Source organism: Myxocyprinus asiaticus, chromosome 36, assembly GCF_019703515.2.
Source record: "Myxocyprinus asiaticus isolate MX2 ecotype Aquarium Trade chromosome 36, UBuf_Myxa_2, whole genome shotgun sequence".
NCBI classification, from domain to species: domain Eukaryota; kingdom Metazoa; phylum Chordata; class Actinopteri; order Cypriniformes; family Catostomidae; genus Myxocyprinus; species Myxocyprinus asiaticus.
The window spans coordinates 6,529,369-6,542,069 of NC_059379.1; the positions used below are offsets into that span (position 1 = coordinate 6,529,369).

General features: G+C 40.4%; 1 protein-coding gene across 1 annotated transcript in view; it reads right to left on the reverse strand.

Annotated features, from left to right (window-relative positions):
• Nucleotides 1-12,701, reverse strand: part of LOC127427319 (cadherin-12-like) — a 250,633-nt gene that overhangs the window by 144,727 nt on the left and 93,205 nt on the right. Inside the window, exon 2 of the mRNA XM_051674865.1 lies at nucleotides 8,232-8,649. Within this exon, the coding sequence (XP_051530825.1) occupies nucleotides 8,232-8,465 (234 nt within the window). The 5' untranslated portion in view covers nucleotides 8,466-8,649. The remainder of the gene's footprint in view (nucleotides 1-8,231; nucleotides 8,650-12,701) is intronic.

The following is a 12,701-nucleotide window of genomic DNA, read 5'->3' on the forward strand; positions in this document are numbered from 1 at the left end:
AAGCAAAAATTGCCTTATCACTTTAAATAGTTATAGGATACTTCTCCTCAACTTCATGTCTGTAGCACAAACAGTGTGGGAGGGGTTATGTGAGTAAGTTTAATACTTAGGTTTAGGGGTTTGTTCATATTCGTGCTTGATCAGAATCAGAATCAGAATCAGAATGAGAATCAGCTTTCTTGCCAAGTATGCTTACACATACAAGGAATTTGTCTTGGTGACAGGAGCTTCCAGTGTAAAACAATACAAAAACAATGCAAAAATATTTTTTTATTAAAAAATAAAAAATAGTTATACACATACGTACATACACACACACAGACACACACATACACACATACACATACGTTGTGAAATCTAATACAAATCTGTTATCTGTTATGTACAGTGCAAATACAAATCTGTTATGTACAGTGCAAATATTTTATTTTTTTTATTATTTTTTTTTTCAGAGGAATGAAATGGCAGAAGAGGTTGGATGTGTTGGATAAATATTTAAAAAAAATACTAAGCTGTGTATTGCACATAGTTATTGCTCAATGGGACAATTTAACTGTTCATGAGATGGATAGCCTGAGGGAAAAAAACTGTTGCTGTGCCTGACGGTTCTGGTGCTCAGAGCTCTGAAGTGTCGGCCTGAAGGCAACAGTTCATAAAGTTAATGGGCAGGGTGAGTGGGGTACAGAGTAATTTGTCCAGCCTTTATCCTCACTCTGGAAGTGTATAGTTCTTGAAGGGGGCCAGGGGGCAACCAATAATCCTCTCAGCAGTCCGAACTGTCCTTTGTAGTCTTCTGATGTCTGATTTCGTAGCTGAACCAAATCAGACAGTTATTGAAGTGCAGAGGAGAGACTCAATGACTGCTGAGTAGAACTGTATCAGCAGGACCTGTGGCAGGTTGAACTTCCTCAACTGGCGAAGGAAGTACAACCTCTGCTGGGCCTTTTTCACAATGGAGTCAATGTGTGTCTCCCACTTCAGGTCCTGTGAGATGGTAGTGCCCAGGAACCTGAATGACTCCGCTGCTGCCACAGTGCTGTTTAGAATGGTGAGGGGGGTCAGTGTTGGGGTGTTCCTCCTAAAGTCCACAATCATCTCCACCGTTTTGAGCGTATTTAGCTCAAGGTTGTTTTGACTGCACCAGACACCCAGCTGTTCAACCTCCCTTCTGTTCTGCAGACTCATCGTCTCGGATGAGGCCGATGACAGTGGTGTCATCTGCAAACTTCAGGAGCTTGACAGAGGGGTCCTTGGCAATGTAGTCATTGGTGTAGAGGGAGAAGAGTAGTGGGGAGGGCATACATCCCTGGGGGGCACCAGTGCTGACTGTACAGGTGCTGCAAGTGAGTTTCCCCTGTCTCACAAGCTGCTGCCTGTCTATCAGAAAGCTAGTAATCCACTGACAGATAGACATGGGAACAGAGAGTTGGTGTCATTTATTCTGGAGTATAGCTGGAATGATGGTGTTGAAAGCCGAACTGAAGTCCACAAAAAGGATCCTTGCATATGTCCCTGGTCTGTCCAGATGTTGCAGGATATGATGCAATCCCATGTTGACTGCATCATCCACAGACCTGTTTGCTCGATAAGCAAATTGAAGGGGATCTAGAAAGGGTCCAGTGATGTTCTTCAGGTGGGCCAACACCAGTCTCTCAAATGATTTCAAGACCACAGACGTCAGGGCGACAGGTCTGTAGTCATTAAGTCCTGTGATTTTTGGTTTGTTTGGGACAATAATAATGATTAAACGTTTGCAGCAGCATGGGAATTCACACTGCTCCAGTGATCTATTGAAGATTTGTGTGAAGATGGGGGCCAGCTGGTTAGCACAGGATCGAAGACACACTGGTGAGACGCCATCTAGGCCTGAAGCTTTCCTCGTCTTTTGTTTCCGAAAGACGCGGCTCACATCATCTTCACAGATCTTAAGTGCAGGTTGAGTAGCAGGAGGGGGGAGGAGGGGGGTTGCAGGAGGTGTTGGTGTTTGTGTGAAGTGAAGGTCAGAGTGGGTGTGGGGTGTGAGATTGGGCCTTTCAAATCTGCAGTAGAACACATTCTTGTCGTCAGCCAGTTGTTGGTCCACCACAGGGTTGGGGGTAGGAGTCCTGTAATTTGTGAGTTGTTTCATGCCACTCCACACTGATGCAGGGTCGTTAGCTGAAAACTTGTTTTTCAGCTTCTCAGAGTATCTTCTTTTAGCCACTCTGATTTCCTTGTTCAGTGTGTTCCTGGCCTGATTGTACAAGACATTATCCCCACCCCTGTAAGCATTCTCTTTGGCCTGACGAAGCTGCCTGAGCTCTGCTGTAAACCACAGGTTGTCTTTGTTGAACAATAAATAAGTTCTAGTACGAATGCACATATCCTCACAGAAACTGATATATGACGTAACAGTATCTGTGAGCTCATCCAGGTCTGTGGCTGCAGCCTCAAAACACTCCAATCCGTGCAATCGAAACGGGCTTGTAGTTCCCGCTCTGCTTCATTGGTCCATCTTTTTACAGTCCTTACTACTGGCTTAGTTGATTTTAATTTATGCCTGTAGGTCGGAAGAAGATGAACCAGACAGTGATCAGAGAGTCACAAAGCTGCTCTAGGGACAGAGCGATATGCATCCTTTATTGTTGTGTAGCAATGATCCAGTATGTTCCTGTCTCTGGTGGGGCATGTAATGTGCTGTTTGTATTTGGGCAGTTCACATGTGAGATCTGCTTTGTTAAAATCCCCAAGAATAATAATAACTGAGTCCGGGTATTGTTGTTCCTTGTCTGTGATTTGATCAGCCAGCTGTTGCAGCGCCGCATTCAAACACGCATTTGGCACGATATACACACTCAAAAAAAAAAATAAAACCTCCCGTGGCGAGTAGCAAGGCTTACAGTTAATAAAGGGCACTTCCAAATTAGGACAGCACATCCTCTTTAACGTTGTTACATCTGTACACCAACTTTCATTGATGTAAAAGCATGTTCCACCACCTCTCATTTTCCCCGTTTACTCCGCGATGCGATCCGTTCTGAACAGCTGAAAGCCCGGCAGATGTAATGCGCTGTCCGGAATGGCTTCACTCAGCCAGGTTTCTGTGAAGCACAAGGCAGCAGAGGTTGAAAAGTTCTTGTTTGTGCGGGTGAGGAGATGTAGTTTGTCCGTTATGTTAGGAAGAGAGCGGAGATTCGTAAGATGAATTCTCGGCAGGGTTGTTCGAAAGCCGCGCCGATGGAGTTTGACCAGCGCACCGGCTCGTCTCCCTTGCCTGTGTCTCCTAGCATGTTTAAACAACGCAGCCACACCTCCGACTAAAATATCCAGCAAAACGTCTGAATATTCAAAAACTGGGAAAAAACTGTCTGGCATAAGCTGTCGAATGTTCAGCAGTTCGTCTCTGGTAAAACTGACTGGAAAAAGATTACTAAACACAGAACAAACAAACAAAAACAACAGAACAATAGGAGCGCTCCACACAGAGGCGAGTTAAATTTGCTCTGAAACATAAGGTTAAGGGTCTTTAAGGTTAAAGGAGTATTAGTAAATGTTACAACTTTGTTGCCATGACGACATAATGCCATAAACCCTAAAACAAATGTAAAAATGACTATTAAAACAACTTTACAGCTCAAATAATACACAAGTTATAACAGAAGAATTAAGGTAAGTGCTTTTATAAACATATAAGCTTCCCTTTTCTGCCTTTAAACTTTCCAAAAAACTGTCCCAATTCACTTCCATTGTATGTGCCTCACTGTAACCTCGATTTCTACTGTAGCAAATATGACATGTAAAACACAGTTAATGAAGCAACCACATAATCTTTGGTACTTCAATGACAATTTTGGCTCACGTGTCCCTTGCATCGCAAGTGAAGCACTCCATCAGTTAAACTACTGTGCAATTTCATCATGTTCCAACATGTTTTTAAAAAGTGTTTAAATGTCATAAGAAAGCATTGTGTTAGGAACAGGGTGAAAAGTGTTTATGAACTGAAAATCTGCCATTTTACATGTGCAAGGGAATAAAAGGCCTTGTTGTAGTAGTGACACCAGTGTTCATTTCACCAGGAAACTGCATGCATATCATTCAGCAAAAAATGTAGTTATAGTAAAATGTTTAAATGAGCCCTTGCATCAGATTCATAAAGCTAAGAATGAGCAGTAGATATAGTGATGTATGCATTAGCAAGTACTACTAGCAAGTACATTCATATGCTAAATGTACAGTATATCTTCATCATAAACAAATCTGATATATTCAGGTCAAGTTTTCTAACAGGTTGTGAAAGGGCTTATACTTCGTGGTATTTCAGAAACACTAATCTAAGCAAAAACAAAATGTATAGTTTGCACAACTAGATAAGCCTAATGGAAGCAGACTGTGGAACATTGTGACACCACAATGGAACAATCGAAACAAATGATGTCCCAAGTGCAGTTTATGCCTGACTTAGAAGTCTAAAAAAATGCAAGCATTGTTCTCTCCGCTCGGTTTTTCCCCCATTTTGTTTATTCCTTTGACACCGTGCCAAGAAACTGATCCAGCTCCCCTCTTTCTGTGTCACAAAGCCGTAAACAAATGTTAGAGTCTTGAATTCATTAATCCAAAATAGACAAAAGCCAGTCCCTGGTTCAACAAACAAAACAAATCCAAAAACACTTCATTGCATTTCCTTTACCTCTAAACCCCAGCTGTGATCTGTTAAGGTCTCAGGACTCATTGAATGAGCATTGCAGCATTTCCTTGTTTATTTATTCATTCTGTTTTATAATAATCAGTTTTGCTGGCATTTTGGCTCATTGTCCTGATTATGACGTCTTACACAAACTGCTCTGAAAAGTATGCAAAGCAGACACCGCCGAAGGTGGCAAAGTATTCATCTGTGAAGCAAGTTGTGTCGGCTGACATATTTTGGCCCTGAGCTTTCCATTGTTCTGTCATTTTTTCCTTTGTTTCTCATTCTTCTCTCTGTAAATTCACATTTATTTGTAGCTAACAATGAAAAATAAATTGCAAAATGTGAAGAACATCCTATTCCTCGTTTTGAATGAAAAAGCAAGTGATAAAATTATACAAATGCTTAAGTGAATTTGTCATTCCGTGTGCAGGCAGTGACATATAGGATGTATTATTTGATTTTCCCCATTACGGGTGGAGGGTACGAGTTCATACTTCATTAAAGGGAAAATCCTCTCTAAATGTTAGATGAAGTGAGGTGCTCAGCTCGGCAGGGGACGAAGCAATCTGTTTTAAGATTAATTTGGCACAAAGTGATGCCGTAATCACTACTAAGAAGAGACACTGTGGGATATTTGTTGTGTGTACTCCCCTTCCTCGAAACATGTAGATATAAATTCAAAAAACATATTCTTAAAAAGCATCTTGGTCTTGTTTTCTTGCAATAATATTTAAATGCCTTTTTGAGTGACATTTTAACTTTTTGTTGTGGTGACATTTATGGTGAAGTGTTATCAGTAGTCTTTATTATTTATTTATATGTGAATATAGAGATAAACAGTCTTGTTTTAACAATAAGACTTGCCTTGATTCAGGAAATTTGTACAAATGGGTCTCATTTGACTTTAAAACATGCCCCTCTTGAAACAAGCAAAACACAAATATAGCATTAAAATATAATAATAATAATAATAATAATAATAATAATAATAATTATTATTATTATTATTATTATTATTATTATTATTAAATTAACAACTAAATAAATAAATTGTGTAAGAAAGAAATGACTTGGTGAACATCTTTTTTTTTTTTTTTTTTTTTAAACTAGCATATATATCAAGCCACTAAACAATTTAAAGGGTCATAAAATTAAGCTTTTTTTTTTTTTTTTTTTTTTTGCTTGTTTCAATAGGGTTTATATGGCCTTTTTGTTGTTGTTGTTGTTGCTTTTTTGGCAGTACTTGAAACAAGACCATCAGATATTAATCTTACAATTACAAAAAAATAACCATTCTGAAATGTCTCGTTTTATTAATTAAGTGTGTGAAAAGATCAGGTCTGGTTATGATGTGCTAAAGGCTGTGGCATGTGCTGTGTGGAAGACTCTACCAGGTTTCTGCATGGAAATTAGATCGTGGCATCATGTGTTGTGTGGTTTTGAGTGCATGCTTGAAATGCATCGTTGAATATGAATGCTTTGTGATTAAAGCTCTCTGTCAGTGCATACAGGCATTCCACCAAAATGTGTGCATCATGCTAAAAGCCAATTTTTACCTGACGACAGTTTCATGAACATGCAACACAATGGAAAAATTACATTATTTTCCCTGTCAGCTGCATTGTTATTAGAATTAATGACAAAATCTCCCAGTTTGTATTGCCTTGTGGGTGGATTTCATCGATTCCAATAAGTGTTGATGTATTTACCATGAACACATCAAGATATGTCTTTTCCTTCATACTCGTCAAGTGTTTCTCTGGAGCAACAGTACAAACACTCAGCCAGAAGTCACAATGTGGATTACATTTGCTATGACAGCTTTGCAAAGTAGAAATCAGAAAGTCTTAATTTTATGTGGTTGCTCATAGAATGAAACCTCTCAGACTTGCACTCGCTCAACTGGGTTTGTAATAGTTTTCAAATCAGTGATTTAACAGTTCTTGATGTTTGTCCAACTCTAGAACTTTTTCGCCATCAGTAAGGTATTTGTTGTGGTAAAAAAAAAAAAAAAAAAAAAAAAAAAAACAACACTTATTTGAGGAATAATTCACCCAAAAATGAAAATTATAACATTATTTACTCACAAAGGTTTATTTAGTCATGATGCTTCACACATGTATGCTGTTTATTTTATTTTTATTTTTTTCCTGTGGAATACAAAAGGGAAATTTAAGAACCAGTATAACAGCATACAAGCATGGACTGACATGAGGGTGACTGAGTAATAATAATAATAATAATAATAAATATATAAAACAATCTTTAAAATGTGAAATTAATGGAAATATAATAGCAGATGTCTGTGTATCCTCATGTGATATTAACTTGTCTTAAGCAATGCTAAGAGACTGATTCCCCAAATACCTTTAATATGGGATGGAATGTGTTAATTAATTTAGATTAGTGAAAATACGCAGCGGGTTTGGATTAAGTGATTTAAGGGAGAGACAGACAAATCCCACATCAGCCATGAACAGTGGCATATGTGTTTCAGGGCTGATCATTGTGGCACCAAAGCATATAAGTAAAAAAAAAAAAAAAAAAAAAAATTCCTTTAAAGGAATAGCTCACCCAAAAATTAAACGTTTTGTCACTGAGCCCGCTGACATGCACAGTCTTACACCAATTATACTTGAAAAGCTGACAACATATGTGGTCATATAAACACCTTAACCCCATTGGATGTATGATCAAACTAGTGTGATTGCACTAGGGTGGTCTCAGAGGCATACAGTCAAACCAGTGCAATCTGCATTTGTGCTGCTGTTTACCAGCAGAGAGGGACTGCAGCTGAAGGGAATTAATCAGGTGTTCAAACAGTCTCTTTAACAACACAATGTCTTCATTTTTTGTATGTTACAAACATTGAAATAATCATAAAATAAAAGTATAAAGCCGTTATGTCAGATCTGACTGTTTTGATTCACCGCTGCGGTGATGTTTTCTGACGTCAAACAAAGAATATATAAACTAGTTAGTCCACTTGAACTTTCTTCCATTCCGTCTGCCACTCATTCTCACCACTTCCGGGGCTGGGAAAGTGGAAGGGCTAGTTTTTTAGAACTGTCTATGCTTCTATGGTATGAGGAATTCAGAATCCCATTCTGAATTGCAATGTAAACAATATGACGGCACGCATACACGCCAATTGCGTTCACGATCGCATCTTATCATTATAATCAATCATTATAAACATCACATTATATGTTTGATGATATATCATCTGGCCTACAGCGTGTCTGCTGTGAAGTGTAGGGTGAATTTATTTTTTTAATTACATCATATATTACACTGGTGGATCTGTCAGTACAGTAGAAAGTCATGTGCAAAAGTGTTATACAGTGCATTATTCACTTGCATTTTAGCAAATAAACCCTTTATTTTATTTTATTCTTTTAAATCCTCCTTTTGTGTTCCATGGAAGAAAGAAAGTCAAACGGTTGAACTTTCTTTTTTTTATTTTATTTTTTTATGTTTAAGTGAAGTAATCCTTAAAAAGAAAAAGTATTATTTTTTGAAAGCAGATGTTAGAATCCTTCATATTGATCAGAGCAGTCCTTACCTTTCCCACATACTGTGGGTCCGAGCCCATGTATTCCTCCAGCACAAAGAACTGGTTCCAGACCCAGCCCCTCTTGACCCTCTGGAAGCCCCTGGAACCTCCATTCCTCCCTGCCGCTGAGGGCCCCGCCAGGCCGTGAGGCCACTCTTGCCCTGGCCTGCTCTGGAAGGGAGCGCAGGAGCTCTGCTCAAAGAGGAAGCACAGGAATACCAACAGACAGTTCCTCCTCAGCATTGGGCGGTCTGTTACGGTGCTGCTCCCACGTCAAGGTCCAGAGGAAAAGTGACAAGAGATCCAGGGCTCTGAGGCTCACGAGCTGGAGCGTGAAGCCAATAGGGGTTGAGGTCAGGGGTCTGGTGCTCAGCCACTCCCCTTGCTGAAGGTATGATTCAGGTCAGCCAGGAAGTGGATTCATCACCTGCAAGAGACAAAATATGAGATGAATCATTTGTGTATTCTTCAAACGGAAATTACGATGAGTTATTTCAATGTGCAATACATTGCAAATAAATACGAGCCTTACACTGTATGGAATAACTACTCCCCAAGGATATCAGTGACCCTGTACTGACCTCTGTTTTGGCATCTGAGTGGATTTTGAGCAAAAAAGCACAGACACATAAATGCTTAATACTGTACATGCTCTAAAATGCACACAAAATACTGTCTTAAGGTTCAAAGCCTGTCCATTCTCCAGGCAATACCTTAAATTATTCCAAGATAAGCTTGCTAGTCTTGTTTGCTTTGATGGTTTTAGAGGAGGTTTAAACCAGTTTACGGTGGTTAGCTGGTTTCCCACTCCTGCAGAGCTGGTCAGGCTGGTCTGTTTCGATGGTTTTAGAGGAAGTTTAAATCATTCTATGGTAGTTAGCTGGTTTTCCAGTCTGCCCAAGCCATTTTGATGGTTTTAGTGGAGGTTTAAACCAGTCTAAAGTGGGTAGCTGGTCTTCCAATCTGGCCAAGCTGGTTGGGCTGGTCTGTTTTGATAGTTTTAGAAGAGGTTAAAACCAGTTTAAGGTGGGTAGCTGGTCTTCAAGTCTCACCAAGCTGGTTAGGCTGGTCTGTTTCACAGTCTTTTAGTCACATTCACACCAGCACACACTTTTCGGTGTGTTCAGCTGGTCTGTTTAGAGGAGGTTTAAACCAGTCTAAACTGGTTAGCTGATCTCCCAGTCTGGGCAAGCTGGTTTGGCTGGTCTGTTTTGATGGGTTTTGAGGAGGTTTAAACCAGTCTAAGGTGGTTAGCTGATCTCCCAATCTGGGCAAACTGGTTAGACTTTAGAGATTAGATTTTAGATGTTGAATTGATGACTATACAGGCTTTAAGTCACATTCACACCAGCACACACTTTCCGATTTATTCAGCTCGCCGCTATAGAGCAGAGAATATTATCTGTGAATAATTATCACATCGTGTTCGGAATAACCTTTGTCACTTTGTTAGCGAAAAGCAATTCCATTAAAGTCAGCAGCAATTTTACAGATAAGCTGTCACAAGAAGCAGCTTGCAATTATTACTCTGATCCATCAAGCATTGTAACAAACTAGTGGTTACAAGCTATCTGAGCATCTTTGACCATAAAAGCATTCTAAGAGACATGTCACTTTCCTAAATTACCATGATGAGATGATAATTTAATCAATCAATTAGTTTGTCTGAGTAAGGGACAAAGCACTTTGGTTGACCAAAAACAAAAACAGCAAATCCACCTTTCAGCTGTATTTGGCAGACATGAAACTGTATTTGGGACTAAATGGACCATGGTCTACGGAACATCCAAGATGAAAAAAACAAAAACAAAAACAAACAAAGTGCAAACAGCACTCATTGAACTCATGGAACATGGCCAGTCATATCTTGCATATCTTGCAAGCTGCACTTCAGCACTGCTTTAGCACTTTTTAGTTCTGGCAATTTTTGGAAGGGAAAATAAATATAGGCTTACTGAGAGTCTTGTTTGTCCTTTGTGTTAGAATGACCAGAACATTGGGGGTCCTAAATCTGACACAACTTTTTGAGTTTCACAAAAAACTAAGAATAAAATTCTGCACTGTTGATAGGTCACTGACCAAATATGCTTAACTCCTTTGGACAAAAGGCCAAATAAGTCATATTTCGGAACAAAATATAGCCAAGTAAATGACAAAATATTTTTTATTTGCTATAACAGAAGTACTGGACATCACAGCAAGCCTGTGAGTACCACTTCATTGATCCCGTAAATCCGGTTTGACTGTAACGTCATCATTTTGAGCATTTTCAGTATTGCTTGCATCACACTTCCTGCTTCATCTCGATGCCAACCAAATAATTTGCCGATATGCTAATTATTCAGTGCCTCTCGCCTCTCCTGTGCGGTTCATTGGCTGCAGGATTGATTTTTGCATTCAGGTCAATGTGCTTATCGGTTGGCCAGTGCTGAACCCCACCTGCAACCACCCAGTGGTAGTTTGGCAGCATTCAAGCACATCAAGTGTAAACAGTTTCTCAGATAGCACACAATAGATCCAGAGGTGTTGACACAACAAGAGTGGCCAAAGGAGGCCAAAAGAGGAGTAGCTCTCCAAGCCTGCCAGACTCGATACTCCTACAGGGGGAAGTGTCGATTAAAAAAAAAAAAAAAAAAAAAAAAAGGTTACCTTCATTTCCCTGGATGATTTCAGCTGTAGCAGCCCTTTTCTTTAAAGTCAAATTAAATCAAAGAGACACTTCAAACAGGTCCATATAGAGCGAGAGAGGGGTGGTGAAATTTAACCTGCCTGTTCTAATCAAGAAATAAATGTAAGAAACTACACTGATTTATAATTTAAGTGAAGGTTATAAAATCACTGCAGTACATTTGGGCTCTTAGAATGCAGGTTCCATCTGATTTGGCCCAATGAAATGTGCCTTCTTAAATTTATTTAGATTGTATATTTACTAAGTAATGCACTATGCACTGTATGCTTAGTATTCACTACACTGTGGATGAACAAGTAAGGCAAACAGGAAAGGAATGGTTTATTTTCCTCATATATTCCTATATATAAAGAATCTTATTTAAATATAGCATATAAAACATCTGCTGTCTCTAACTTCGTGGTGTACTGTACATTCCACATTGCATAAATGTAAAATGCCTTTATAGATAAATGAACTGATATATGGCTTGAAAGATGGATGGATGGACAGAAAAATGGATATAGGAATGGATGGATAGATGGAGGGAGGGATAGATGGATAGATGGACAGAAAATGGATACAGGACTAGATGATGGATTAATTGATAAATGGATGGATGGATGTATAGATGGATGGATGGATGGATGGATAGATGATAGATAAAAGAATGCATGGATGGTTGGATTAATAGATAGATAAAATGATAGATAAATGGGTGGATGGACAGATGGATGGCTGGATGGACAGATGGACATAAAACGTCTTGGTTACTGTTGTAACCTCCTTTTCCTGATGGAGGGAACGAGACGTTGTGTCGATGTAGTGACACTAGGGGTCGCTCTTGGGAGCTCAAACACCTCTAATCTTTGAGAAAAGGCCCATGGGAATTGGCGAGTGGAATTTGCATGCCACTCCCCCGGACATACGGGTATAAAAGGAGCTGGCTTGAAACCACTCATTCAGGTTTGGCGCTGAGGAGCCGACACAGGGTCCCGGCCATTTCAGGGGGTAGCTCAGCGTTGTGGCAAGAGGGACACAATGTCTCATTCCCTCCATCAGGGAACGGAGGTTACGACAGTAACCAAGACGTTCTCTATCTGTCACTCACTCGACGTTGTGTCGATGCGGTGACACTAGGGGCCCCTATACAAAACGGCACAACCAGCTGAACTGTGTTATGTGGACTGGCGGTGCAGGTGCAGGCAAGCTACTGTGTGCCTCGTAGCAAGTGCACTCGGCCCCCACATAACCTTCCCCAATGCCCTACGAATGTTGTACGGTCCCTCACACCCCAGGGAAAAGACAGACTCATAGTGGAAACAGGCCAGGCCTCTTCTCTTCTTTTTTCTCCCACAAAAATGGAAAATCATTCAGCTGGGGCCATATGTATCCACGTCAGGGAGGGTGTCCTTTCCCATAGGGGAAAGACACCGCAGAGACTACACCCTGACGAAGGGGAGGTAACGTGTGGAGAATATGTCACATGGACTTACCGACCGGCAGTATCACATGTGGAAGAATTCCCCCATGGTAGGTCCTAAATTGAGGGGAGAGGCTCTACAAACATGGCTACCGGTGGCAGAGGGGACTCTGCCAAGGAAGACGCAGGTTTACCAACAGGGAAACCGTACCACGAAAATACATCACACGGGGTTACCCAAGGGCAACCAGCACATGTGGAGCACCTACCCCAGTACAGGGCATACTAGCGCATGAACTGGGCCCAGCATTGAATTTCTCCACCAGATTCACCTGTCACAGGGCTGAGGAGGAGAGACATCCAGGGTTCACTGGTCTCGGGAACTCAC